This window comes from Arabidopsis thaliana, chromosome 3 (assembly GCF_000001735.4).
Source record: "Arabidopsis thaliana chromosome 3, partial sequence".
Lineage (NCBI taxonomy): Eukaryota > Viridiplantae > Streptophyta > Magnoliopsida > Brassicales > Brassicaceae > Arabidopsis > Arabidopsis thaliana.
In genome coordinates, this window is record NC_003074.8 from 6,668,718 (window position 1) to 6,693,409 (window position 24,692).

General features: G+C 35.2%; 6 protein-coding genes and 2 long non-coding RNA genes across 14 annotated transcripts; 2 read left to right on the forward strand and 6 right to left on the reverse strand.

The window, feature by feature from the left end:
- Positions 1–347: 347 nt before the first annotated feature.
- On the reverse strand, positions 348–2,921 carry LOH2 (LAG1 homologue 2). The gene is made up of 6 exons (NM_112813.2): positions 2,406–2,921; positions 1,996–2,207; positions 1,713–1,868; positions 1,233–1,418; positions 962–1,140; positions 348–753 (listed from the first exon to the last, which is right to left on the reverse strand). Exons 1-6 carry the CDS (start codon positions 2,538–2,540, stop codon positions 731–733), a joined length of 891 nt encoding a protein of 296 aa, NP_188557.1. The 5' UTR covers positions 2,541–2,921; the 3' UTR covers positions 348–730.
- Positions 2,922–4,971: 2,050 nt separating this feature from the next.
- CYP707A4 (cytochrome P450, family 707, subfamily A, polypeptide 4) lies at positions 4,972–7,804 on the reverse strand. 2 transcript variants are annotated; one of them, NM_112814.2, is made up of 9 exons: positions 7,490–7,804; positions 7,087–7,408; positions 6,844–6,993; positions 6,516–6,764; positions 6,345–6,434; positions 6,171–6,249; positions 5,938–6,044; positions 5,706–5,824; positions 4,972–5,264 (listed from the first exon to the last, which is right to left on the reverse strand). In NM_112814.2, exons 1-9 carry the CDS (start codon positions 7,681–7,683, stop codon positions 5,168–5,170), a joined length of 1,407 nt encoding a protein of 468 aa, NP_566628.1. In that variant the 5' UTR covers positions 7,684–7,804; the 3' UTR covers positions 4,972–5,167. The 2 variants fall into 2 exon arrangements, with proteins under 2 accessions (NP_566628.1, NP_001319589.1); NM_001338388.1 differs by lacking the exon at positions 4,972–5,264 and having other exon boundaries at positions 5,681–5,824; positions 7,490–7,803.
- Positions 7,805–9,912: 2,108 nt separating this feature from the next.
- AT3G19274 (uncharacterized protein) lies at positions 9,913–10,512 on the forward strand. Its single transcript, NM_001338389.1, has one exon. The coding sequence runs from the start codon at positions 10,002–10,004 to the stop codon at positions 10,152–10,154; it is 153 nt and encodes a 50-aa protein (NP_001319590.1). The 5' UTR covers positions 9,913–10,001; the 3' UTR covers positions 10,155–10,512.
- Positions 10,513–12,478: 1,966 nt separating this feature from the next.
- Positions 12,479–15,312, reverse strand: FUT11 (fucosyltransferase 11). Its single transcript, NM_112815.4, has 7 exons — positions 14,728–15,312; positions 14,282–14,442; positions 13,943–14,184; positions 13,746–13,850; positions 13,331–13,487; positions 13,025–13,252; positions 12,479–12,947 (listed from the first exon to the last, which is right to left on the reverse strand). The coding sequence occupies exons 1-7, from the start codon at positions 15,082–15,084 to the stop codon at positions 12,692–12,694; spliced, it is 1,506 nt and encodes a 501-aa protein (NP_188559.1). The 5' UTR covers positions 15,085–15,312; the 3' UTR covers positions 12,479–12,691.
- Positions 15,313–16,181: 869 nt separating this feature from the next.
- On the reverse strand, positions 16,182–16,618 carry AT3G03805. The gene has a single exon (NR_141038.1). It is a non-coding gene; the product is annotated as an other RNA (long non-coding RNA).
- A 1,706-nt stretch (positions 16,619–18,324) lies between these two features.
- On the forward strand, positions 18,325–21,406 carry ABF4 (ABRE binding factor 4; the record flags this gene model as incomplete). 5 transcript variants are annotated; one of them, NM_001161154.1, is made up of 6 exons in its annotated part: positions 18,423–18,519; positions 19,169–20,357; positions 20,446–20,490; positions 20,567–20,616; positions 20,712–20,741; positions 20,993–21,406. In NM_001161154.1, the coding sequence occupies exons 2-6, from the start codon at positions 19,239–19,241 to the stop codon at positions 20,994–20,996; spliced, it is 1,248 nt and encodes a 415-aa protein (NP_001154626.1). In that variant the 5' UTR covers positions 18,423–18,519; positions 19,169–19,238. The 5 variants fall into 5 exon arrangements, with proteins under 5 accessions (NP_001189934.1, NP_566629.1, NP_001326148.1 ...); NM_001203005.2 differs by lacking the exon at positions 20,446–20,490 and having other exon boundaries at positions 18,325–18,519; positions 20,545–20,616; positions 20,990–21,406; NM_112816.3 differs by lacking the exon at positions 20,446–20,490 and having other exon boundaries at positions 18,389–18,519; positions 20,545–20,616.
- On the reverse strand, positions 18,496–21,011 carry AT3G03815. 2 transcript variants are annotated; one of them, NR_141039.1, is made up of 1 exon: positions 18,496–19,191. It is a non-coding gene; the product is annotated as an other RNA (long non-coding RNA). The 2 variants fall into 2 exon arrangements; NR_141040.1 differs by lacking the exon at positions 18,496–19,191 and adding an exon at positions 20,718–21,011.
- AT3G19300 (Protein kinase superfamily protein) lies at positions 21,401–24,663 on the reverse strand. The gene is made up of 9 exons (NM_112817.4): positions 24,409–24,663; positions 23,564–24,115; positions 23,094–23,378; positions 22,755–23,016; positions 22,620–22,672; positions 22,472–22,539; positions 22,291–22,380; positions 22,109–22,193; positions 21,401–22,036 (listed from the first exon to the last, which is right to left on the reverse strand). The coding sequence occupies exons 1-9, from the start codon at positions 24,491–24,493 to the stop codon at positions 21,525–21,527; spliced, it is 1,992 nt and encodes a 663-aa protein (NP_566630.1). The 5' UTR covers positions 24,494–24,663; the 3' UTR covers positions 21,401–21,524.
- Positions 24,664–24,692: the final 29 nt, after the last annotated feature.

Sequence of the window (24,692 nt, forward strand, 5' to 3'; positions counted from 1 at the left end):
AAAACTCATTGACCTTAAATATTATGTATGAAATAGGGTTTTTTATTCCAAATATTTTAGGTTCTAAGTAAAAGTATTTAATTTTGGCAAGTAACAAGGCGGGTCAAGTAACTTGCAAGTAATCAAAATTTAGACAAGTACTTGCTAGACCAAGTAGTCGTTTTAACAAGGCAAGTAACAAGCCAAAAATCCAATTACTTGGACAAGGCAAGTCGAGTCACAAGTACCTCCAAATTGGCAAGTATTTGACTTGTGCCCAGCCCTATGTTGAATGACATTTGGCTTTTACTCAAAACATATACATTTTGTGAACAGCTATCAAAAAACTGATTTAATTGGAAAACAAAAAATAAAACTAATGAATATAAGCAACCACTGAACAGATAAAATTTTCAAGAGTGAGCTCCATAACAAAAGGCTATGGTGTTGAAAACCATACAATGAGGAATTGCATTTACAGAGAGACTTCCAATATTGTTTTATACATCACCGAACAACACAAGAAACCCAGAGTTTCTGTTTTTTTTTTCTTATATGTCAAAGAGAATATGCAGTCTAATGTCGAAATGGACTCAGACCAATACAAAACTGAAAAAAAATCTATAACCTTTTCTTCTTTTTTTTGTTTACCTCCAACGCTAGTCAGTAAGGTAATGAAGCTGAAAACAAATTCTTCAGCAGCTAAATGGTTTGGTTGGAGAAGTGGAAACATGTTCCGTATCTTACAAGACTAATCATCATCATCCTCTGAATCTGCCATTCACAAAAGAACCAAACTATGGTTACACAAAAACTTCAATAGATCACATTACATACCCAACACAACATACAACAATGAAGAAGACTATAATAGCTTGTGGCTTTGCAAGTAAGTAAGAAAGTCATTTCCCCTTAAAGCTAGCCAGTTTAGCAATAGAGAAAGATGACCCGGACTCATATGAAAGATATAAACAAGTCTTACCGGATCTTATGTCTTCTCCAACTTTTCCTCTGTTTTTAAGTAGTCTTACAATCATGGCACAAATGAGATACCACCAATATATGTGGAAAACAAGCAGCATTAGTAACATAGTGTTGAAAGAATAGTACATCAATGTGCCTTCAGCTGATGTCATATCCAAATAATCCAGGAGTTCAATGCTTCAACAAACAAAAATGTGAATCTCAGATCAAACATTGACATCAAGTAAAAGACATTAAAACTAAATAGAGTTCAAATATAGTATGTCTACCTCGTGGCCCTGATGATCCAAAATGGGAAGTATATCAACCGTAGCAATAGCCAGGAGACAGCAAATAATGCAAAACATACACTTGCTCCAAATTCTTTTTCAGAGTACTTGAAAATTTTAGCAGTTTCCATAAAGACATCACTTGCATCATGAAGGGCTAGGATGATTGCTCCAATCCGGAAAAAACTGCAGAAGAAAACAAAACAATTCCCAGTAGTCTTTTAATCTTTCTAGGTTGCTCTATAGCTCACTAAACAACAAAACATCAGTCAACAGAATCTTTTTAACAAGAAAACAAATGCAAAGAACTTTTTTACAGTAAAAGCTCTTTTAGATTGAATTGATTTGTTAAACTTAGCAAATCCTTTCAAAATCTAGGTGCTACTTAAGATATGAACTGATTAAATCTAGGTGCTAATTGATTAACTCTTTTCAACAAAGGATGTTCTGATGCAAAATGATGAATCAAGGTGTAATTACCTGGTTAAGTAGGAGTAGCTAAGCAGGATGATTGTAATTACATGGTGAGACATCATGACAGCAAAATCCTTTCTTCTTGTCTCCCATGCAAGCAACGCAGCCACACCATACACATAAAAACCGCACTGGCACATATAGTAAAGCTTTATTGAAAGCCTACAAAAAAAAAGAAAACAACATTCTAATGTATCACATGTCCTGGGTACTATGCCATGAAAATGAACTCTACGGGCATAATTCTAAACCAAGAAACTCAAGGCAGCTAGCAAAAGTGAATACTCACTTCAACTCTTGATTAGGCCAACCGTGGAAGTAGAGTTTGATATCTCTAGCCCACGGCTCGTGATAAATGACTTGTAGAACGAAAAAGTCACAAGCAGCATAATACAACAATTTCCACAAGGACTCTTTGCATTTGACGATTTTTGCCCGAGTAGCAGCATCATTCAATTTAATCGGAGCAGAACCAGTACTCAAAAGCCAAAGAGCTATCCTCTGACAAAGATTAAAAACAAAATGAGACACCAATAAATCGACAAGTAACCAACAAAACTGTTCCTTTGTTAATGAAAGGATTAAATGGTGATTGAAGAAATTCAACTGTCAACGCATTATACATCATCAACAAGGCGAATTTAATACTAGAGAGGCAATAAAAGCTTCCGTCATGAATTCGAAGAAATAATGACTTACTTGAAAGACGTATCTATCGAGGACAAGCCTCAAGAAGAAGAATCCGAAAGCGAAATAGACAGCAATCTGGAAATGCCAGACCTCCATCGACGGTTTTACGACGGGGTCTCCGCCGCGTGATGATACCGATTCCATGATTTTCACTGAGAAATCATCCGACAGAAGAATCAAAAATCTTCCTGGAGAAGAAGAAACCACCTGTTCTCCGGAAAAAAAAATTCAAACGCCGAGAATTTGGTTGCGTAATCGATCGGAATCTATTTGGGGAAGAGAAGAGATTCGGAGCACGTTCTAATTCCTCCGGTGAGCGACAGATGGAAATTGCAAAAAGCCTTGCGAAATTGTAATTGGGATCTCACAGACCTTCTTTCTTTTTTTCTCTTTTTGATTGTTTATTATGTATTTTAGTTTCGTATCGACAACAAAGAACAACTCCTCATAATTACTAGTATTAATTATTTATTATTTTTTAAAAATACAGTGTATATGAAGAAGTCTCTCTCTTTCTTCTTTTTTTTTTTTTTTTGCTTTTTAATTACTCTCATTCACACTAGTATTAATTATTTTTATTGTTTAAAATACAGTTTATTAAAAAAAAAGCGAAGATAATAGGATAACAGTGGAGGTAAATGAGAGTAATTATAACACTTTGGCTGTAAGATAAGGATTCCTTAACTTTAAACCAAAGCAGGAGGAGGAGCATGATGCCCAAGTATAAGCAATGATGATCATGTTCCCCTTAATTAACTTCCAGCCTTTTGTTAACATTCTAAGTTTATATTTATTTTGTATGTTAATCTTTATGTTAACAACGCAAGTGGTATGGCTTTTTCCGTTGTTTCAATATGTCTTCCTCATTCAAAGTCATTGACAATGAGGGTTTGTCCCATTCGAGGATACTTTTCTACGTCAATCTATGTGTTCTTGATATTTTTCCGAAAAGTGTTCTTGATACATGTATTCAAATATCATGTTTTGAAATTAAATGGCATCTTTAAATCTAAAATTATGTATCTACGTGAGTCGTGACAGATGAATCATATCATATGCATGATAATAATCTGTCTACTAAAATATTAAGCGGTGTAATATGTAATCTTTCTAGTTTTCTTTATCAAGATTGATCCCATCCACGGCATTTTATAACTCATGCTTCCAAACACTTGACTTTCGATTTGTCACGCTTGGACTCATTTATTTCTAACCATTTATGATTTCTAACCTTTCCAACCATGCATAGACTTTTCTTTCTACCACTTCATACACATTAATTTGTCTAGTATCTCGTCATCTCTAGTTACGTCGACAAATAAATTGTCATCTGTAGCTTTTCTTCTTACTACAAAAATTTCAGAACCAAGAAAACAAAATGGGCTTCTTGAATTATGTTTAAGCCCAATGTATATTTTTAATCCACCCATTTATTGAGCGATACTTCTAGTACTAGGATATGTGAATATGTAATACAATAGTCTTGGGCCGTCGGGCGTAAGCCCAAGAGCCCAATCTGAGAGAACCTAACCAATGATAATTGATAAGGGATAATTAGTAGTCATCATCAAATATCTGAATCATCAAAGTGGCTGACTAATTTTTGAGTGAGCAGGATATTATGTGTTTAGTCTTATCTATGTCTCTTCAAAATACTCAGCTACCAAACTAATTACTTGTCAATTCCTTACTTGTATATAAAATCTTATATGTGGATTAAAAATTCACATACCATAGCCACACACACTCAACGGGACAACAACTACTAAATTTCCGACACAAAAAAAAAATGGATTGAAACAGATAAACTACATCACGTAAATATATAAAGATTAAATTCTTTTTTCATTTTTTGTTTTGTTTTTAATAATTAAACAAAAATGAATAATGGCGATGTTTGGTTGCACGAGTAGGAGCACCAAACAAAAATGGATATAAAACAGACTAAAACCCGAAAAGGAAATCAGTTCGTAAATTAGCCCCCCCCCCCCTAGCTAACTTTATATTTTCATTGGTACAACACTCAACACTCCCATGTAAATTTACACCCCAAAAAATTATTATCAATAATAAAGGAATCCTCCTTTTATATGATCAATGTTGATGCTTCTTCTTTTCTTTTTCATTTTTTGTGGTTCTAATTTTAGTGTGATGATTATTACTCACTTGTGATGCTCGATTCCTTGGATGATATCCTTGTAAGGCTTTATTTTGAAACTACGATCATCTCATATGACTAAGTCATAACATCATATGAATAAGGTTATTTTTACAACAAAAAAGAAATCATATGAATAAGGCATATGTTTTAGGGTGGACCATTCCTCAAAGATATGATGAAACGGAATTCAAAAACTCTTTCTAGGTGGCCTGTTCATTTATCGACACGTGGCATTGTCTCATGAAAGTGAAAAGATTCTCTCTTTTTTACCGTAGCCACGTCATTTTCGAAGTCCATTCACACACCACCTCTAATTTTATTTTTTTATTTTTTCTTTTTCAAATTCATGCTTTGTTGTGGTCGCGCTGCTCCTTTCACGTGGGTCTCGATTTTGGTTTACAAGGTATTTTATCCCCAAAACAAATTGACCATTTTCGACTGTAATTTATAATACCGGAATCGACATTTTACTTCATCATAGTTGTTACATGTTAAACCCCCTCAAGACTACAACAATGATTTTAAAAAAAAATAGAAAGGGGATTTTTTATATCGAATTTGGATTAGATTTGGCTAACTACAACAAAGATTACTACAAAGGTTTAAGGAACTAAAGAGAATGTCGACGAAATGTAGCGGGAAGACCGTTTTGAGGTATTGGAAATGGACTGTACTGTATTCCTTTCTCTCCTCCCTTCACTTCCCATCTGCATACACACAATATTAAATACCATTAAATAACAGCAACAACTATCATTTATTAATTACATCATTAGTACATCATATATTCATATGTGAAAGCATTTGTTTGAGTTATATATATAGAGATAAATGTACTTTATTAGTTAGGGATAGTGATGTGATTAATCATGTTTAGACAAGTTACTATCCAAAGTCTTTATTGTGTTTTGTGTACGATCATAAATTTTCAAAACCATGTTTTTGACACGTTGTTAAGATGGTAACAACTTATGTTGTAAATGATCGATTATACTAATATTAAGATTTGACAATTAATTTAATTACGTGTATGTTTATATATATATATATATATATATATATATATATATATATATAAAAACACTTAAAAATTGTGTAGATCATAGATTATACCAATTTGAATATCTTATCGTGCATGGAAAACATACCGGAAATTGGAAACTAAATGGTGGAGAAATATAAGAATTTGTAACTTGGCGAGTTCGTTCCCGGGACAAGCATGAACTCCACTTCCAAAAGGCATGAATGTATTCGGCTTCGGATTTACCTTCAGTTTATTTTTGACCAATTAACACGTTTTAGATTATCTATCTTTTATCAAAAGTAATAAATATAAGTTACTAAAGTTCTAAATTTGTATGTAGTTTCTTAATTATTTACCTCGAATCTAGATGGGTCGAAAACCTCAGGGTTTGAAAAATATTTCGGATTGTGATGAATATTCCGAAACAGTGGCATCACTTTCCATCCCTTAGGTATCAAATATCCTGCATACATGCATTTTACAAAAAAAATTAATGAGTTATATTCATTTGGACCACCACATTTTGATAATAACAAAAAAGCTTAAATATATCGAATGTTCTAGTAGTGTGAAATGATTTAATTAGTACCCTTATATTCAACATCAACCACTGCTTCTCTGAATGTGAAGGATATGATGCTTGCCATCCTCAAGCTTTCAACTATAACCTATATTTCAAATAACATTAAAACATGTGATGTATATATATATTAATGGTGGTTCATATATACGAACCTAAATTTTATTATGATTTATCAATTACCTTATGTGTCAGTGGCATATTCCTCGTTTGTCTCCATGTTAAAGGTTTCTTCTCTCTACTGTTTTCTTCATATATAGCCTTTTGCTCAGCCTACAATCATTATGTATACATAAATTTAAGTGTATATATACACAAAAGAGAGTGGAAAATAGTCTGTGCATGTGATCATACCTTAACAGCTTCTAGAAGTTTCTGATCATCATGTAAGTACTTAAGAATCCAAGTTAAGCAACTAGCTGTCGTGTCCTGTGCGGCGAAAAGGACTCCGATGATGTTGTCTGCAATCTGTTCTTGGGTTAGCACACGACCTTTTTCGTTCTTGAAGTTGAGTAGATGACCAAGAAAGTCCGTTTGCAAGGCCCTTTTCTCTCTTCTTTCGCATATAATCTCGCTTACTATCGTCTTTAGCTGCTTTCTCGCCTATAACAAGTTTTTGTCAGTACTTGTTAAAATTTGCTTTTAAGGTACATTTATTCATTCATTCCAGAGATGAGATTACCATGAGAGCTTTGTGATAAGATGTTCCGGGGAGACTCATGGGGAAAGAGTTGTAGCCTTTGTCCACAATATTGTAGTTATGTTTCAAGATCTCTTTGTAAGAACTCTCCAAATGTCCAAATATGGCTAGAATACCCACATCAAAGGCGAACTGCAAGAGACAAGATTATCTTGTGTATTAGGAGATCTCAGAGAACCTGAATGTGTGAGTTCGTTTGCTGTATACATCTCAACATATATATACCTTCTTCATCTCCTGGTAGGTGGAGACAATCGGCATATTGGCCCAAGATTGTAAGGAAGAAAGGGCAATGTGCTCGATATCAGGGATGAGTTTACGGATGGTTTCAGGGTAGAAAGAGGATTGAACAAGTTTCCTTATATGGGAATGATAATCTCCTTGGTGGAAAAAGAGTGCAGAGGGTCCTATCAGCTTCTCTTTGCTTCTCGGATAAGTTGGTTTGAACATATGGGCATGAGTCACAAGTACAAACCTCGCAGCCTCAGGGCTAGCCAACATCACGCATGGATAGCCGAGGATTCGGGTTTTGAATATCTCTCCATATCTACACATCAGAAGATCAAACACTTCTAAATCTAAGAGCATAACTAAAAAAGTAACTTGAGGGACAAGGTTTCGAAATTACCTCTTTTGCTTGGAGGTGAAGAAAACATTGGGGTTTTGTGAATAGAGTTGTAGAGTCTCTCCTAAGTAAGGCCATCCCATGGAACCAGGAGGAAGCTTACCTCTACTGTTCTTTTTCTTCTTTGAAACAATCACTCTTACCAAAAGCAAGCATAAGATGAGGATTGGTACAACCAAGAACCAAATTTCAGCCATCGATTATTATTTAATTTAATATGAAATGTTTCGTTGATGATAGAATGTTTTGGAGGATGAATTTTTAAGGAAGAAGAGGAAGAAAGAAGCTAGAAGATATAATAGGGAACAAAAACATACACAAATACACAAGAGAGAGGTGGGTATATATATACACATAGAAAATTGTGGAGTAATAAAGACAAATTAGGGATTTATATATTTGATTTATTATTTTATTATTGTTATGTTTTATTTCGTCCAAACGTGGGAAGATGACGACTGCTTTCTTCTATTCACAATTTTGGCTTCTCAGGCGAAAAAGCTGAATAGATCTAAATTTAGATCTTGTCGATTTCTTTCTTATTTATTATGTAGAATGATATAGAGAAGTTTATTATTTCGAGAAGCAAAGAGAATGTATAATAGTAAAATTAATTAATGGGGGTGCTAGAAATCGCGATTTAGTTTATTAATGTTGGTATATACTGCCTTGGTTTTCATGGTAATGAGCAGTGTAAACTACAATGTTCCGTATTATACTAGTGCGAAATTTTTGAAACATAATAGCATTTTCTACATCATTTTTTTTTTTTTACAGAAAGGTCTAATATATAGAAAATTTTCCGCCAAAACATTAATGTTATAAACTGAATAGCATTTTCTATATCATCTTGATGCATTCTCCTTATTCAATTGCCTTGCCAAGGCACCCCATAGATTTAGTGGAAGTAGTGTTTTAATGTTCTTTTATGGTCATCTCTGCATTGTACATTGATTACTTTTGAGTTTTAATTAGAAATAGCACATACGTTTATATCATGATTATTTTGCAGAGTGATACAAATTAGTAACTAGTAGTGGGAACAAACTATTTTTGGACCATTTAATTACAAGAACCAATGGATGGCATTTGCTCATACCCAATGAACGATTTGCATACAAACTTTATCAACGGCATGTCGGTATTATATATCAAAATGGTAATGGTTTGGAGAATTCGAAAGAAATACGCGTCTTGTAGCCTCTCCTAGGAAGAATATTTGAAAGGCGGCGTTAAAAATTACCTTCAATTTAATTTCTTGATTTGATGCGTTTAACGTTTCTAGTTTCTTCTACATGACAACATTTACGGGTGTCTTAATTACGTATAGTACAAATTGAATAATGGATCTCAAATTAGCCATCAATAGCTTTTGAAGCTTACATATCGAGATCTAGAAAAGAACATGGCATTTTGCTCGTGACAAAGTATTTCCTTACAAGGCATAATCCCTTTCTAGATGGGATTTGCCACTTTTAGTAACATAACCTAAGATTGACGTTGCCCAATTTGTGTAGCATTCTTTAGAGATTGATCTAGTAGTTTCTTCTTTGTTCGAGTTTAATACATTTTATACGGAAATATCTTGACTGAAATAATCTTAGTTACTACGAAATATATTAGTCGTGTATTTTACATTGCTTTATTTCTTTTCTTTTAAAAATATGCATAAATCATAATTTCAAACTCGAATACGACTAGTGACACATCAATAATATTACAAACCACTAAATTACATATCAATGTCAGAAATCAAAACTTTGCATCGTGTAATTTACACTAGTGAATAATATAGTAATATATGTACATCTTTATGCCCAAGAAATAAAATGAATGTAACTCTTAAGTATATATACATCAAAAAGGTTTGGAACATCTTTCATTATATATAAGAAAAAAAAACTATGATATTTTTAAGACTAGTAAATATTTTAGATGAATACATGTATGATATCAATGATCAAATGAAAACTGACGCATATTTGTCACAATCTTAGAATGAAATATTACGAGGGTAAATGAAATGGACCTATGAGGACAAAGTCGGTGGCGGTGCCTTACACTTACCAATTGTCTCCGTCTGATTTAAACCTATAGGCTAACGTTTATCACAACTATATCACAAGTTAACAAAAATAAAATTTCTAATATGTTTTTTCTGGTACATTTTCTAAACTGGCCAAAATGGTTGTCATTTGCAATAATATGCCTTACGTAATAGACCCTTGTCATGCATAATGTTTTTAAAAGTTGTGTTATATTATACGTTGGAATGATAAGATTTTTATTTGTACTTTGAAATGGATCTTTTTACTTTTAAATACGAAACAAAAGTCGATGGCTGCCAGAAAAAAATTGTGGTTAAGAAGGTAGTTGCCGTCAATTGGGTGATCTAAAAAAAGAAATAGAAAATCAACGAAAATGGAAATAATTTGCGGAGAGGGGAAGAAATAATCTGGTGGAGTCGGCGCATTGTGTTCACGTGATGACGTGACACTTTGTGGGACTCATTTTTATGCAATACAGCTCATTTTCCGATTACCATAAGATGGCGGGAACCTCTCTCCACCCGTCGTTTCCGGTGGAACAAATGGGTCCGAAACCGTACGGAGGAAAACTGACACGTGGAAACCTTGCCAAAGAGCGTGGGACGCACGCTCGGTTGTGACATCAGGTGATTCGTCTCGTGTTACTGTTTTGGTTTGGGGGATCTAATTCTTAAGGGTTTGAGATCGTATGGACACAACAAAGGACAAAATTAGTGGAAAACAACACATTTCAGTTTTTTTCCTCTAGTTGGTCGGATCTGGAGACTTCCATAACGCAACGGCAACCATTTTTCTTAAATATACGCGATTATGATAATACGACGACCGTAATTCTACATAAGGTTTTTTCCTTTGTTATCACCTACATCGAATAGCTTTAATTGAAAATGTATAATAGATTCAAATATCTTTTATCGTTTACAAGTTTATATGCGATTCACGAGATTATGATTGACAATGCAATATTTTTGAGTTGTTTATGGTTAATACAACTGATCCGAGCGGAATGAAAACAAATGTTTTAGACCAACATTTCTATAATCTTATGAATCACACTCATTTAGATTGTGTACGAAATTATTCAAAGAAAAAAAAACAAAATAATACAAGCTAATTATGATTGGAGACCAAAAAACCGTCGTTAAACTAAAACAATTTTAACTTAATGATCATAGCAAGCCATAGAATTATGTTTTTTTCTTACTTGGCTGACTTGGCTCCACATGTATGAATTAGTGCTCTCTTTCTCTTTCTCCAAGTTCTTTTAGAATTTTGTAATTATTAAATCAACGACTATCCTTAATGATTAAAATTCTTAGAAATCGTAGTACTTGACATGCAAGGCAGTGACACGAGTAAACCCTTTTTCTATACCTTTTATTTTATTTTTCTCTGTTAAGGTTTTTTAATAATAAATCTTACCCATTTCTGAAGTACGAAACATTCACTGCTCTGAATTTCACTATACATAAAATATACCTTCTTTTTCTGTTTTACTTTCGTTATTTCTTGTGTCATATGTTCGTGTGGGACAAATGTAGATATTTAACCCAACCCATTTAACAATTAAAGAAGACGACGTAGATATTTGTTGAGATCACGCATGGAGAAAAACAAAACTTTACATTGCTTCTTATACACCATACCTTTAATGATCAATAATGCCCCCTTTTCTTTTTCTTACGATACACATCCTTATATACAGTGTTTAGGATGTTTATATATGTATAAATAGGGAGTATTTCTATTCTATGTAGAGATAAAGTGAGTGTGGGTAATGATTGGGAAGTTTACATTAGAGCACAAAGAGGGATGACTCATAGACACTCCAAAATCGTTTAGAAACTTTGCCGCATGATATTGAATCTTCTCCTTTTAATTATTCTCTCTTTTTCACTTATCTTTCTTCCATTTCTGTACGGCTCTTCCTCTATTATCTTAATTTTAGTTTCCATATATATTCACACATTATATAAAAAGTGTGTATATATTTACATATTCAAAGCGTACAAATTCGATAGATAGACATCCATCGCTGTAAAAGATATGTAGGTGTTATCAAAGTTATAAGCACATGCTTGATAGATAACGTGATTAGGTTAACACTAATATTCCCACTGATTCAATTCACACCAAAACTATAGTTGGAAGACATGTGTTTGGTTCATATATAAAGCTCGAACAATTAAAAGTGAATCCAATGTACTATAAGTGAATATATAACCATATCACTTATGATAAAGATGCTACAAGCTTGGGTTGAAACATGACAGGAGCATGTTGCTAGTATGTCATTGGTCTTATATTTTTTGTTGGATTCATATTAATTATCAGAAAATTGGGGACAGTAACAAGATGGAGATTTAACGGTTTTTAGCCACTTTTGGTATAAGCAAGAATTGGAATGTCTTAAAGTGTTTTGGAATAAATAAATAAAACTAAGAAAAAGTTATGAAAAAGAAAATTACAAGATTAGATTTGAAACAAAAAGGAGAGAAGAAAAAGAAAAGAGAAAACCCAAACTCATTGTCAAATTTGTAACTCTCTTCGTTCTACTCCACTCATGTCTAGTTCATTATCTCTTTCAAACTTGTGTTTCCTTTTTTTTCACATAGATTCATTCACTACAAGTAAAATCGAATAAGGATAAAAATATAGAGATAGGTATATACACATAAGTTAATGTAGGCGAGACAATAATATGATCAGACAAATAAAAAGATGATGGAGCAGAATCCTAAAAGACTTTAGTCAAAGATCATGCTCGAGGCAAATCAGACAGTGGATTCTCTGTCAACGTAAGAGAAAATCTGGTTTATATATTTTCCCACTTCCATTCCATATCATCATGACTTGTATCCGATTATCAAAGATTTCTTTGTTCTAAAAAAAAAGATGTTGTACAATCAGAACAGAACATGTCAATCACATACAAGATCCATATTGCAGTATCTGTAAATCTGTTAAAGCTAATCTGAGAATGCTTGTGTCATTTTGTGTTTTATCAAACTACACTTGAACATATGTGCATTGTAGTACCCAATAAGACAAGCAAAAACTCTTTTATTTTTATATGTACACATTCCTTAATTCCTGCCTAAGACAAACTACACTCAAAGCATGTATCACAAAATAAACTTTGGTTTTCTTCTAGAATTTAGACAAAGACAACTTCGAATTTGGGACAAGGGTTTCTCTGTATGTGAGTACTGAGACTTGAATTTCCTTCGAATTTGAAGTTGTAAAGAGCTTGTCTTTGAGTCAGACCAATAGGATATATCCCATGTACTCTAAGCTTGCCGTCTCCTCTTAAGCTCGCGGGTCTTTCCTTCTTCCATATTGGTTCATATCTCAGAGACATGAACTTCGCAAGAACCGCAGATTCCAGAGCTTCCAGAGTCAGATTTCCATCCCTGTTGTTACATCATAGCAAAGAACATAAGTATACATAAAGCAATTTTCCTGGTTTAGCGAAATAATGCTGGCTTACTTCAAGAAGATGGATTCCATGTCAAACCGTCCTCTTTCTCTAACATACAAATGATAAACTGTCTCTGAGCCTCTGGTGCATTTGCAGGGTCGTCTCTTAAACTCAGGGCTCTTCTCTTCTTGCTCACGAATCCTTGTAGCCACAAAGATGCAGAGACGACAAGAAGAGTGTACAGCAGCCATATCAATAAGTGCCTTAAAAGAATCTGAAGGGCCTTCATGTTTCCATCTGATTATAAAAGCAAAGTTTTCAATACATGTTCTTATTTTGTTTTCCATCCGGCAAATATTTTACATATTACCGCACCTTAGCGTCTGATTATAGGCGTCAGGGTTATCCGCAAGATACTTCATTTTCTTTGCAACTGCCTTGACATCATCCATCTGCTTAATGTGAAGGAATGAGTCAGGAGAAGGTGCAAATTCTTCTATATTTGGAGCTCCAACAACCACAGGGACAGATCCTAAAAGAAGATTTGATCATTTAGTGCTAATCAGAAGTAGAAAACAAGGTAGGTTCAATGCTCACATATATGATAATCTATGTATCTAAATCCGCATATCACCCTTCATCAATTGACATGATAATAAGCTCAGATCATGCAAGATGACTAACAGTAGCTAAGAGGTGGCAGAGAATATAACAAATGCTAATTCTTCTAATGAAGCAAATACTAAAATTTGCAAGATCATCAGAGAGAGAGGATGAGATATATCTATACCAGCGACTAGAGATTGGAAGAACTTCTCTGTGACATAATCCTCCTCGTTGGTGTTCTCAAAAGCTAGACTGAATTTGTAGTGCTTAAGAGCTTCAACCTTCTCCACTGTAACGAATTTTCGTAAATTATTGGTTCAATGACTTGATATGGTTAGGACATAGAACATTTCGCTAGCAATGCATAATATTAATACATACCACTCCCATCCCGATTCCGGTGACAACCACCATAAGAATCAATCTTAACATTCGTCTTCATTAAGGCTTCAAGAGCTTGCAGGCGGAAATTCCGAGCGGCGCAATTGGAAATAAAAGCAGCAGCAAGAGCTTTCTCTGTTTTTGGTTGCACTGGAGCCATAATATCATATTCCGCCCATGAAAAATACCCAACAGGAACATCTGATGACAGACTAGTTGTCATCACAATATCATAACCTTTCCTGATGAAACAACAGAAGATAAAAAGTCAGATACTAATCACATAATTTTACATGTCCTGCAAAAGTATAACGTCTTGTTAAGACTGTGCTTACCCACCGTCGTGCTTGAGCAAGATTATTCTCTTGGTAATACTGTGCTGATTCCATGGAACGGATTATACTGAGTGTTCCAGGTTGATGACTTAATCCAAAAGCCGCATCAGGTTTCTTATCTGAAGTGAATCCCATTACACAATCAACAGAGCACGATTTGAAGTCCTACAATTTGAGAGATATGAAGCCAATAACCACTCGTAAGAACTTGTTCTCCGCCACTACCATCATTGAAAAATAAAAACCCTTAAAGAATCATTATATCCACATCAATGCTTATAACTAAGAAACCACAGTATCCAATCAACATTACCACCCACAACAACTAGCTAACAAGCAAGCCTAAATTTTGATCCCCTTGACTTGCTACCAAAGTCTAGCTCAGAAAATATCACACAGAGAAATTAGATATACATAATTTGATGATAGACAAATGATTCTGCTACACACCTTGTTACTACCAGAGATAAAAATCGGATCTTTAGTGAAATCTCTAGAATAAGTAACTGAATCCACTCTCTCTAACCACTCCTGGCATTTCTCTATTCCTGACCCAACTTTCAAATCGGACGACGACTTGGTGAAAAAATGGGTTAACGTATCGACCAAAGAAGCGTTATCGAGCCGACAGAGGAACCCGATCTCGATAATGACGACAAGAGCCACGCAGATTGGCAAAAAGGTCGAGACTTTACGCTTGAAAGAGGAAGGAGACGAAGAAGAAGAAGTAGAGCCATTGGCTACTACAGGCAATTCTTCATGGGTCAATCCAATTTTAGGACCTCGAAGATTGGAGAAAACACCCATTATCAAAGCGACGATTTTTTATCAATAATGAATGGATTTTAAGAATTGTGATTTGGGTTTTTATCGTTTGATACTTTGATTGATGAGAAAGAGGAAAAATTGGCAGATTTTCTACCTTTAGTTCTTATTTTATTTCATTTCATTAGGAAACTCACTGAAACATGAACTAAAAAAATACATTAACATATATGTCTCTTTCATCATTAGGCTCGGATTAAAACATTTAAACACTTCAAATCTCTAAGACAAAATCCTAAATGAGAGAATTTTACTTATCACAAGGAGAAGGTGTTGGAATAAGCTTGAAGATGACTTAAGCTATAAGTCATTAAGAGATTAGGATTAATAATTCTAGGAGTTATCTAGAATTATATTAGGAGTTATCTAAAGATTATTTGGTAGTTATCTAAATAATAGTCCTAATAGGTTTTGGATTTGGTTTATGAGATTCTTATATAAGGAGATGCTAAGTTGTGGCATAACTCATTGTGTTTAAGCATTGAGAGTTTGAGAGCTTAGGTTTTAAGGTATTTTCCTAAGTTAATAAAAGAGAGTTATTCTTTTATATTTTGAGTTCTTATTCACAATCTTATATCCTTAAATTCTATAGAAGGAACTAAGGAAGAGAAATGTATAGATCGTCATGGATGAGCATATACATGTAATTTTTGCCTCCTCTTAGAATTTTCTAATGACAACTCCAAAATAGAATGATTTCATATATTTTAAAAAAAAAAGAATGATGATGACTATTATTACTCTAGTTATAGCAATAAGCCAACACTATTCATCACAACATTTATTTTTAAAAATTTATCGACAAATTGATATCACACTATTATGAGACAAAACTAATACATCAAAATGCAAAGCTAACGATAGATATAAATAGTAGTTAATTAAAACTTGAAAATACAAAAATGACATTGTATTAATTGAATAATATAAAATATAGTGATGTAACTAACGTTCAAATTTCAAAGTACATAATCAATATGGAAACTAAAGATAAACAAAGTCGTCCTTTCAAACAAAATCCTTTCAGACTTTGGATCTGAATGATATGTAGCTCAAAGAATCAGAGGAAAAAGGCAAATAAAGCCAACGCAAAAGGTCCAAGCTAGAACAATGGATTCATGTCCGGGAAACCGTGGTAGTAGAAGACGTGGTGGTGGAGGACCACACATGACATAACTAGGGTTTTTCTTGTGAACTTTTTCTTCTCTAGCTTCACCGTAATATCTTGTTTTCGATGTTCTCTAAAACTAGCAAATCGTGTGTTTACACTACTCTTTCAAACTACTTTTCTCCATCTCTGACCCTTGAAGTCATAGCCATGTAATCTCTTTGCATTTTAGTAGAATACCCTGTAACAAGAAAAAATAATTATAGATAAAAACAACAACAAATAATCTTAACAAAACAAATGTTGATGCTTCAACGATTCGTCCTTTTTTAACACATTTTCTTGATTATATTTTGTGGCTAGAGGCCCTAGTCACAAATGCCCTCACCAACCCTTCAATCATTGAATATATACAAGCACAACCACATGCGATCATTTGGGATCTGAAATATTAATACAAACTAAGATCTCAATCATAAAAAAATAGAATGACTACAAATCTATTAGTTAATTAGGACAATTATTAAACATTTTTTCTATTCTCTATTTTATGTTTGAATCTTACTTTTTGCTAAAAAAATATTGCTCCATTGATATTTATAGTTTACTATAGTCTTGGTGATTTGTATGGATTTGTAAAAAGAGGTCAAGCGTTGATGGAGATGAACTCTACTTCTCACATCACTCGAGTCTTTTTAGATTAGTTTTTTTTTGATAAAAAGGAAACAAAGCCTAATTATGAATTAGCAAATACAACTACATCTCCATAGTCGTCCCTTGAATCTTGGTCGAACTCTGTAGCATCAAGGTTGAAATTAAACCTAAATGACAATCGTGTGTACGTGTATAAATATACATATAAGTGATGATTACATAAACTCATAGTCATATATGGGATCTATTATGGTTTTATGCTCACTCTATACGTCGGCCTAACGTGGCAAAAGTGGATATTTCTTTGAATATAAAATAGAAAAACAAAAAGCAAATAAGCAAACATTGCAATAATACCAAAAGAGGAATGAAAACATATTTCTGTATTTGGAAGTAATGATCTTAGACTCCACGCGACTGTGTTCTTTATTGTTTTGTTTCGAAGAGCGGTGTGATATTCTTATTGGCTTGCAACCAAAATGGGCTCCCAAAAAGAAAGCAAGCACCACCACTTCTTCTATCTGATGAGGGAACACTTTTAACATAAAAGTCACACAACCATAACATATATTCAAATTTCGGGTGATAACATAATGATAAAAATAGCACAACCCAATTAACTACATGTTTTGGTCATATTTTATTCATAGTTTATAGTTTTTTCTTTTTTTTTGGTAGGAGTAAAGAACACTGTCGCGTGGAGTCTAAGATCATTACTTCCAAATACAGAAATTTGGTTTCATTCCTCATTTGGTATTATTACAATGTTTGCTTATTTGCTTTTTTTCCTACTTTTTTTTTATAACATCTAGTTTATAGTTTTTGTTATATATTCAATCTATTTAGTGTCTAAACAATACTGATGATATCAAATGATTAAAAGGCTTTTGAACTGTAAAAATGACAAACAAATATCTATGATCTATGTCATAATTGAAAAAAAAAAGTTACCAATAAAGATTTTTTTTTATATAGGTAGTATTTCTTGGCTAATATGGACATGTATATAATTATATTTAGTCTTATCTATGTATGAAATTGGTTTGGATGTTGAAAAATGAATCATCCTTATCGTCAACCATTTTGGAAAGAGACAAATCTAGATTTTGATTTCTTTTTTTTTACAAATTAAAGATTTTATAATATATCACAATATTGTTGAAGATTACAATTGTGGCATATGTCAATTTGAAGATCAATTTGAATTTTTGATATACATCTAAAATAAGAAAACTAAAAGAACATAAGAAGTAATATATTTTTAAAAAATTGACCTAAAAACAAAGAATAATCATTATTATGATTTAACTCCAATGAGAAAACAATTCCAAGCACGATCTCCAACCACTCGAATCTTCACTGTCGGAAACAAACGGCCAATGTTTTACCACGTCGCATTCTTAATTGGATGTAAGTCTTTACAAGCACTTAAAACATTAAACTCTTTTTTCTCATTCGTCCACGTTTCTTTTTAAATTAATACTGTTAACAGATAATTATTCACAAAAAAATAATATCTGAAGAACAAAAAAAAAGGTTTCAGGGCCTTAAAATGGCTGCTCGTGTCGAGGCGGCAGCAACACACTTGTCGTCTCTCCCTGTAGCTTCTCTGGAGTTTTCGCAGTCACGAATCTTGTTTTGAAGAAATTAATTTGGTAAAACATATTTTCGAGCTCCTTTCTCTTTTATTATCCGTTTTCTGACTTCTGGATCTGTCTTTGTCGGATCATCCAATTTTTTTGTTGTCTTTCCTCTGTTTCGTTTATGAATCATGATGATGTACATGTTGTAACTGAAGTAACTTTTGGTTATCAAATTAGAGTTAAAGAGAGAATTTTTACGAGATATTTGTTATAAATTTATCGATTTGATTCTTGTTGCTATTAGGGTTTTGTCTATTTGATTCGATCGGGTTTTTTTTAAGAGAAATGGGTTGTGGAATCTGGAATAGATCCTTCTCATGCTTGTTGGGTTTTGCTGATTTTCTCGTTTTTGGTTTTATGAGTAAACTCTGTATCTGGTGTGAATTCGTTTTCCATCAAAAAAAGTCATCAAATTACGTTTTTTTATAAACATTATCCAAAGATCTGACCTTTATTGATTGACTTTACTGTGCTTTTACATTTGTTCGCACGCATTTATGTGGTTTGTCCAGTTTCACTTTAGTATTCTTTCTCTTATATGGATGTGAACATGCATTAGTGACACATAGTTCACTCCTTTTTATTTTCCTCGGAAGTTCTCTTTTTCATGGATTCTTAGCATTATGTAATATACACTCTAACTGCTTTACTTTGATTTTAGAACAAGGGTTTTAGGGCTTGGATGCTTTGTTTTCATTGAAAAAGAAGTAGAAGGAGTGTATACAAGGATTATGGGAACTCACATCAATTTCAACAACTTAGGAGGTGGTGGTCATCCTGGAGGGGAAGGGAGTAGTAACCAGATGAAGCCAACGGGTAGTGTCATGCCCTTGGCTAGGCAGTCCTCGGTCTACTCCCTTACCTTTGATGAGTTACAGAACACACTAGGTGGACCGGGAAAAGATTTCGGGTCGATGAACATGGATGAACTCCTGAAGAGCATATGGACTGCTGAGGAAGCTCAGGCCATGGCCATGACTTCTGCGCCAGCTGCTACAGCGGTAGCGCAACCTGGTGCTGGTATCCCACCCCCAGGTGGGAATCTCCAGAGGCAAGGTTCGTTGACGTTGCCTAGAACAATTAGTCAGAAGACTGTTGATGAGGTGTGGAAATGTTTGATCACCAAGGATGGTAATATGGAAGGTAGCAGCGGAGGCGGTGGTGAGTCGAATGTGCCTCCTGGAAGGCAACAGACTTTAGGGGAAATGACACTTGAAGAATTTCTGTTCCGTGCTGGGGTTGTAAGAGAAGATAACTGTGTTCAACAGATGGGTCAGGTCAACGGAAACAATAACAATGGGTTTTATGGTAACAGCACTGCTGCTGGCGGCTTAGGTTTTGGATTTGGTCAGCCAAATCAAAACAGCATAACATTCAATGGTACTAATGATTCTATGATCTTGAATCAGCCACCTGGTTTAGGGCTCAAAATGGGTGGAACAATGCAGCAGCAACAACAACAACAGCAGTTGCTTCAGCAGCAACAACAGCAGATGCAGCAGCTGAATCAGCCTCATCCACAGCAGCGGCTGCCTCAAACCATTTTTCCTAAACAAGCAAACGTAGCATTTTCTGCGCCTGTGAATATAACCAACAAGGGTTTTGCTGGGGCTGCAAATAATTCTATCAACAATAATAATGGATTAGCTAGTTACGGAGGAACCGGGGTCACTGTTGCAGCAACTTCTCCAGGAACAAGCAGCGCAGAAAATAATTCTTTATCACCAGTTCCGTATGTGCTTAATCGAGGACGAAGAAGCAATACAGGTCTAGAGAAGGTTATCGAGAGGAGGCAAAGGAGAATGATCAAGAATCGGGAATCAGCTGCTAGATCAAGAGCTCGAAAGCAGGTGAATATAAATCTAACTAAACTTATCTAGTCCCTTTTGTTTGGTTTGACTATTATGGTCTTATATTTTGCAAGACTGCATTAAACAGAAACATAAAACCAGCAAAGATATCTTCTATCCCGAACCACTTCTTGTATTATGAAAGATGCTTTATCTTCCATGTTTTTTAACTATCCACTAATTACAGGCTTATACATTGGAACTGGAAGCCGAAATTGAAAAGCTCAAGAAAACGAATCAAGAACTGCAGAAAAAACAGGTTTCTTTCTGTTTACAACCTCTCTGTGTGTTTTCTGTTTTCCCCTATCAGACTTTTAGAACTTGGCTCTGATCCTAGCTTCCCCTGTATTGCAGGCTGAAATGGTGGAAATGCAGAAGAATGAGGTAATTGTTTAAGAACTTTTCTTTTCATTGAGTTCATTCTGAAACCCTTGACCATACTTGATTAGGACCAACATCAGCAGCAAAAGACTAAACTTAAGTTGTAGCTCTGATAGTGTATGTTGGTCCTTATCAAGTATGTCCCCAACTGAAGCTCAAACCTGAGATAGCTTTCGAACATTTCGTGGTCTTGCTTCGTTTTGAATAGCCTTTTTGATTGTGTTGTTCACTAGTATTCTTTTCAAAATTAGCAGCTGAAAGAAACGTCGAAGCGACCGTGGGGCAGCAAAAGGCAATGCTTGAGAAGGACATTAACCGGACCATGGTGAAGGATGAAGCAACAAGAACGGATGAACCAGACTCCTAGCTTGGGATTAATGTAATAGGATAGTGCTACCTGTACAGGAGATTAAGAGAAATTGAGTGAAAGATCTAGGTTACAGAGTAGGAGAGAGTTTTCATTATGAATAAATGACATTTTGTGCCCTGACCTTTGTTAGTTTAGGTTTAGATTATCCTCTGTTATTGACTTATTGTGCTTTCTGGTTGTTAGGGTTTCTAAAAGACATAGTTGTTTATATATATGTCTGACTTTGTATTCCGGATTTGGTTCTCTTGTGTCATTAACTTGGGTTTAGCCATTATTACTTAAGAGTGGCAACGAAATCATTCTTGACTCTGGTTGGAAAACATATGTCATCTTTCAAAACTGCAATTAGAAAACAGTTAGGATGATCCTAAGTGACAAATTTCTAGAAAAAATGTGACTAATTTGTCTCTGCTCACTCAAAAAGAGAGACCATTTGGTGGAGAGTGAGGGGAGCCAGTCTCAAGCAGAAAACTCCGGCTACAATGCGACCTTGAAGTAGTACTAGAGGAAGAAGCCAAGCCACGGATGTCTCCACTTTGGAACCCTGAGTCACCTCTCAGTGACCGTCCTTTGTTCTCTTCAACTGCCATTGCAAGCCCGAGATGCAACGGATCACAGCTTTCGTACAACAGCCTCAGAACTTGCTTGATTGATGGCCTAGCCACGCCTTCTTTCTCTGTGCACCATCTTACAACTGCCACTACTGTTTCAAGCTGTTCTCCATCTATGCAGTCTTTGATTCTCGGATCCACCAGATCTATGCGTCTTGATTCTGATACCAGCAAAGGCTGAGACAGTTCTACCAGGTTCCTACCTTCATCAACCGCTCTTTTCCCAGTTATGATCTCTAGCAACACCACTCCGTAGCTGTACACGTCGCTTTTCTCTGTTAGTTCATGTGTTACAACGTACTCTGGATCTACATAGCCTGAAATTCAGATTTCATGGTTTTAGATTTTGCTCAATATTTCAAGAGTAGTTAATTCCTTAGTATCCTGACCTGGAGTTCCGCGGATATCAGTATTAACAGGTTCAAAACAAATGGAGCCATCTCTAGAAGCATGTGCAAGGCCAAAATCTGCAAGCTGCACCACATAACCCCACACCCACAGGTCAATTCTTTAAGAGGTAAAACGAATTGATAAGTCAGTGACCAGTTGATGTGAAAGGATGCAGACGCACCTTAGCAACAAAGTGCTCGTCGAGTAATATATTGCTTGACTTAATGTCTCTGTGACAGAGGGGAGGGTCACAGTAGAAGTGAAGGTATTCCTGCAGGAAAGGAAGCATATCCAGTTAAGAACTAAGAACAGTAATAATAATATAAACCATAGACTAGAGTATCAGTTTTATGGAAATTTACCAGAGCATTAGCCACATCAATTGCGATTTTCATCCTTGATTCCCAACTTAGTGGAGATTTTTCCGTGGCTGCAGAGAGGAATAACAACGTTCAAGATTCTTAGTCAAGTCTAAAACAGAGGAATGCAATCTGAAAATCATGAGCATACAGTGTAGATGATCCTTCAGGCTCCCATTTTCCATATACTCGTAGACAAGGAACCTGTAATTCTCAGGTTAGATGAGCAAAGGGCAATCCACACAAATGGGGAGAAACGAAATGAAGGTCAACCGTAATCATTCACCTCTCGTTCTTCTTATTACAAAACCCTTTCAAAGCAACTAGGTGGCGGTGATGCAGCCTGGCGAGAAGCTCTATCTCTCTGCAAAATTCATCTTCAGCTTGTTCAGAGCTCTTGTTCATCTTTTTTACAGCTGCAACCAACCCATTACTGAACTCAGCTTTGTAAACAGTCCCAAAGCCCCCACGGCCAATCACCGCGTTGAAATCTTCAGTTGCTTTCCTTATCTCCTTGTAGCTGAATTTCCGAAAACCAAACGAATTACCTGAAAAATCAAAACCACACATTTGTTTTACATGGTCTAACATCCCTTGTTAGTGTACCATCAGAAGAACTCTTCACCTTCATGAATCATCGACCTTGGGCGGGGAGAAGGAGATGTCCTTGTTAGATTACAAGCGATGCTCTTGGAGTCATCAAGTTCTCGTTTTTTTCTTTGGATAAGAACTATTAGGACTACAACCATCACAAGAGCAAAAACTGTGACAGCAATCCCAATAGTCGGAACCATTGTCAAGTGATATGGATGGTGACTTTTTAATGGAGACAAAACAAGATTATCGCTGCTTGGACTATCAGCTAACACTGGAGGAGAAGCTTCTGGACTCAGCGATGATGGAGACGAACCTGAGTAGATGTGTCAAGAAAGTCAGAAAAGAAAAGAAAGTCCAATCTTGATCTGATACTAAGAAGATTATACAGGACACACTAGTAATATATACAGGATCTGTCAAGCATCTTTCCCAATATAGAAACAATGATAAGATTCTACACTCCATGAATGGTATGTTGACAGAGAAAACAGTATATACCTGGAGTGGGGCTAAGCTCAGGCACATTAAAGAAGCAGCTAGCTAGTTCAAGAGCCGATGAATTGTCAACCCGGCTTGCTAACACAGCATAAGTTGCATCACGACAAGTACTCAGTTTGATGCTATTATCAGCACCAACGAGGCTCCTAAGGTAGCTGATACTGGAATTCAAACAATTCCTGCATTGATCACCCGGAGGAAGCGGGAGTTTGCAGTTTCTGGAAACATCTCCAAAACTTGTGGAATGAAGCATTGGCGGTACAGTAGTCAGACCCTCACAATCATAGTTAACAAGAATCTTGGTCCCTAATCCACAGAAGATGGTAGCATTTCTTGGGATTCCATAAAGCTCCATGGTTCTAGAGATAGTAGTGATACAGATTTCAGTCAAATCTGATGTAACTCCAAGATCAGCTGTGTAGTTTGCATAGCGGGCGACAGATATTGCAACGAAAGCATTCATGTAGCGGCAGCATTTAGCTCTCTCGGTGTTGTTCGAGCATACGGAAGCCACTAGAGTGAAGTTAGATGAAGTAAAGTCCAATGGACAACCTGTAAACACAATATATCACATAACTTTGCTTCAATTTTGCAATAGTTTCTTTCTCTCAATGAAAATCTCATCAAAGACTACGACTTTAAGCAACGAATTCACCACAAATTAGAACAAAGGAACACACAAAACACTTTAATGCACATCGAAATTCGCACAAAGCTTAAACCTTTCAGAAAAAGCAAGATTAACAACAGTTCGTTTTCTCTTCTTTATCTAGTTACGAATCAAACCCATGGAAGAAGATTGTCAAGGAAGATTCTCAAAAGACTGATGTGGTGAGAGACAAAACCTGCTTCGGTGAGTAAAGGAAAGTACTGGAATCCAAGCAATGCGAAGAATGCGAGCAAGAGAGCTTGATTATAAACCAACACCATGGCCAAAGAACAGAGAGAGTCGTTAGGAGAGGTCAATGAGAAGTCGCCTGAAGAGAATATGACAGTGGAAGAAGGTCAGTGACAATGAGATGGAGAGAGAAAGAGAGAGCCCCCAACTTTCTCTATTTCTTGATGAAACCCATTAAACCCCTGAATAATCCTTAAATTTGTCATTCTCTTATGTTTTTACCCGAAAGTT

Coding starts and splice junctions, on each gene's coding strand:
- LOH2 (NM_112813.2), bottom strand. CDS start 2,540: ATGGAATCGGTATCATCACGCGGCGGAGACCCCGTCGTAAAACCGTCG. Junction 2,208..2,405: donor TCGATAGATACGTCTTTCAA/GTAAGTCATTAT, acceptor AATCTTTGTCAG/AGGATAGCTCTTTGGCTTTT. Junction 1,419..1,712: donor AGCTACTCCTACTTAACCAG/GTAATTACACCT, acceptor TTTCTTCTGCAG/TTTTTTCCGGATTGGAGCAA.
- CYP707A4 (NM_112814.2), bottom strand. CDS start 7,683: ATGGCTGAAATTTGGTTCTTGGTTGTACCAATCCTCATCTTATGCTTG. Junction 6,994..7,086: donor CCTACCAGGAGATGAAGAAG/GTATATATATGT, acceptor TGTCTCTTGCAG/TTCGCCTTTGATGTGGGTAT. Junction 6,435..6,515: donor AACTTCTAGAAGCTGTTAAG/GTATGATCACAT, acceptor TAATGATTGTAG/GCTGAGCAAAAGGCTATATA.
- AT3G19274 (NM_001338389.1), top strand. CDS start 10,002: ATGCAATACAGCTCATTTTCCGATTACCATAAGATGGCGGGAACCTCT.
- FUT11 (NM_112815.4), bottom strand. CDS start 15,084: ATGGGTGTTTTCTCCAATCTTCGAGGTCCTAAAATTGGATTGACCCAT. Junction 13,488..13,745: donor CTTCCAATCTCTAGTCGCTG/GTATAGATATAT, acceptor ATCTTCTTTTAG/GATCTGTCCCTGTGGTTGTT. Junction 13,253..13,330: donor GCCTATAATCAGACGCTAAG/GTGCGGTAATAT, acceptor TTTTATAATCAG/ATGGAAACATGAAGGCCCTT.
- AT3G19300 (NM_112817.4), bottom strand. CDS start 24,493: ATGGTGTTGGTTTATAATCAAGCTCTCTTGCTCGCATTCTTCGCATTG. Junction 23,379..23,563: donor TGAGCTTAGCCCCACTCCAG/GTATATACTGTT, acceptor ACATCTACTCAG/GTTCGTCTCCATCATCGCTG. Junction 23,017..23,093: donor AAGGTCGATGATTCATGAAG/GTGAAGAGTTCT, acceptor TTGATTTTTCAG/GTAATTCGTTTGGTTTTCGG.